A 2,490-nucleotide genomic window follows, 5' to 3' on the forward strand; every position below is an offset into this window, starting at 1 on the left:
TATACAAAGATATGGAACTTATGTACATAAAATTCAATAGAAAGTATGTTTCTTGAACTCTTTATTTTGATAAATTGCTAAACAAATTACAGTTTTATAACTAATTAACTTCCATATATTAATATTAGAAATATATTAGGAATTAGAAATGTATATTAATTCTCTTACGTAAAAGAAATTACTTAACATAAGTGACTACGTTGAGAATTCAGATCGTAATAAAAAAAAAATAATGAAGATTCTATGATTTTAGAACATAAAAATCTTTAAAAACTTTAGTATTTAAAATTATTCAATATCAGAAAACATATTGATTAAAAAAAAATAATTTTGTTTATCATGTTAATCAAGAATCTTACATAGGTTGGGTAATATAAGAAAAAAATATAATAAAAAAATACTATATTATGAGCTTCAAAACTTCTGAGGCATTTAAATGGCTTGCGGATTCATCTCTTCGGGATCTTTTTGTTGTCTGTTAAGCCTTTGACCACCTTGGCGAAACCATTCTTTTGTGATATCTTCAAACTCTTTGTTTGTGAATTGATGTTGAGCCAAAATTGTTGCTGAATGAATTAAATGTAAATTAAATTTTATATTTTGTAAATATAAAAATATATTTTACTTTGTAAATATAAAAAAATATATATTTTACCTTGTATTGCCATTAAAATAGAGTTTAAGCTACTGATTTTAAAATAATTACGTAATCCTTTCCAGGACGATTGTTTAGCAACTTCATTGGAAAATATAGTTCGATATATACGAATTAAATTTTCCTTAGCGGATCTTCCGCCTATGCGAGATATGCACAGCATCTTTAGAAATATAACGTAACGTTAATATAATTTCTATCATTTTATTTAGATAAAAATTACATTTAAGTAACTAAATTCCTAATTAAACTTACAAATTTGTTGTACTCATCTGCATTTTGTGATAAACGGTTTTCAAAAGCTGTGACTTCATCAATACTTTTAAGCGGAAGAGATTGTTGCATATTTAATACATCCAAATCAGCAGGTGCTTCAGGCTTATGTTGATTAATTTGTTTTTCTACTTCTTTTAAACGAGCCTCCAGATCTTGTATTCGTACTGAAACATTAGCTAGAGCCGTATATACTCTTTGGAAATTTTCTAAAAAATTATAAGTAATATTGAGTAAACAGTGAGATAATAAGATTATAAGGCAAACAATAAACACCATACCTTCCATTTTATTGGACATTTCTATCATTAAGTTATGTAATTCCTGTATGCCTAGAAACATAAAAGAGGTATTAGAATAATCACAATAATCATTAATAAGAACTATAATTTTTAATAAAAAATGCTTTATTATAGAGATAATACAAGTAAATAGAATAAATAAACTAAAATAAACTATTACTTTTGTTCGATACTAAAGTTCCTTCAAGGATGTCAAAATCCACATTGTCAGTTGAAAAATTCAAAACATTTGAGAGTTTGTTGACTGAGACATCTTTATTTGTAAGATCTGGCTGGTTTGGTATAACTGAGACATCTTCATTTGTAAGAGCTGACTGATTTGGTATAACTGAGACATTTTTATCTGTAAGATTTGGCGGATTTGGTATAACTGATGCTAAATCAGAATCAGTATCAGACTCAGAAGCAATAGGTTTTTGCAACTGTTTTCTGCATGACGTACGTGACTTCTTCTTTATTTCATTTATATTATTATCATCGCTTGACGAATAGTTCGTTGCCTTCTGTCTAGCTTGATCTAATGAATCTTGATTGGGACAAAACCGCAATTTACACAAGTTACATTATTTTTTAAAAATATTTAAAAACAACTACATAAATTTTGAAGTAAAATCTAAATTACCATAATATCCATGAAATTGAATGGGATAAAATGACCACTTAGGATCATTAATAACAGGAGGAACTTGTTTTACGATAAATGTATTTATATTTTTTACTGATGGCCACCAGCATTCTGTCAAATTAGAGCGAAGCCATAAAGATGGAACCTCTGATACGATTTCCTCTTCATCATTTCCATCGCTTGAAAAAGTCACGACAGCGAAATCTTTTGCCATTATTAATAATCTGCAAAAAAGCAAAGTTTGTTAAATAATTTATCATCGTTTTTAATTCTAAATTCTTTTACCAATATTAGTACTCGCCATAAACATATTTCCTGTTGGTGCAGTAAAGGCAATACCACAACTTCTTCGTCATATAAAGGTAATTTTACGCATTTTGATTTAATATCAGATAATGGAACAGTAATTAGCTCATATTGTAACTCATTAATTTGTTTAATTCCAATATTTAAAGAGTCGCATGGACTGTGAAAAAATGATTTAACATTCGAATACTTTTTACCAATAACGTAAATCTGTTCACTTCTTAAATAAATTTTTGTAAGTGAAATCGTTGTACCATTTAACAAAGAACAACAGTTATCAGCAGTTTTTGTACTAAGATAGAAACCTTTGCATTGAACCGATTTTATTA

The 2,490-nt window shown here is 27.4% G+C and overlaps 1 protein-coding gene across 1 annotated transcript; it reads right to left on the bottom strand.

Annotated features, from left to right (window-relative positions):
- Positions 1 to 346: 346 nt before the first annotated feature.
- On the bottom strand, positions 347 to 2,286 carry LOC112461983. The gene is made up of 7 exons (XM_025027461.1): positions 2,157 to 2,286; positions 1,853 to 2,079; positions 1,391 to 1,756; positions 1,210 to 1,260; positions 911 to 1,137; positions 656 to 818; positions 347 to 566 (listed from the first exon to the last, which is right to left on the bottom strand). Exons 2-7 carry the CDS (start codon positions 2,067 to 2,069, stop codon positions 433 to 435), a joined length of 1,158 nt encoding a protein of 385 aa, XP_024883229.1. The 5' UTR covers positions 2,070 to 2,079; positions 2,157 to 2,286; the 3' UTR covers positions 347 to 432.
- Between the last annotated feature and the right edge of the window lie 204 nt (positions 2,287 to 2,490).

This window comes from Temnothorax curvispinosus, unplaced genomic scaffold (assembly GCF_003070985.1).
Source record: "Temnothorax curvispinosus isolate PA1 unplaced genomic scaffold, ASM307098v1 QBEX01011935.1, whole genome shotgun sequence".
NCBI classification, from domain to species: Eukaryota; Metazoa; Arthropoda; class Insecta; order Hymenoptera; family Formicidae; genus Temnothorax; species Temnothorax curvispinosus.

What these genes read in the sequence shown, in the direction of transcription:
- LOC112461983 (XM_025027461.1), bottom strand. Translation starts at nt 2,069, where the DNA reads ATGGCAAAAGATTTCGCTGTCGTGACTTTTTCAAGCGATGGAAATGAT. An exon ending in TCAATTTCATGGATATTATG is followed by an intron (nt 1,757 to 1,852) that starts GTAATTTAGATT and finishes GTCCCAATCAAG; the next exon opens with ATTCATTAGATCAAGCTAGA. An exon ending in CAGATGAGTACAACAAATTT is followed by an intron (nt 819 to 910) that starts GTAAGTTTAATT and finishes ATATTTCTAAAG; the next exon opens with ATGCTGTGCATATCTCGCAT.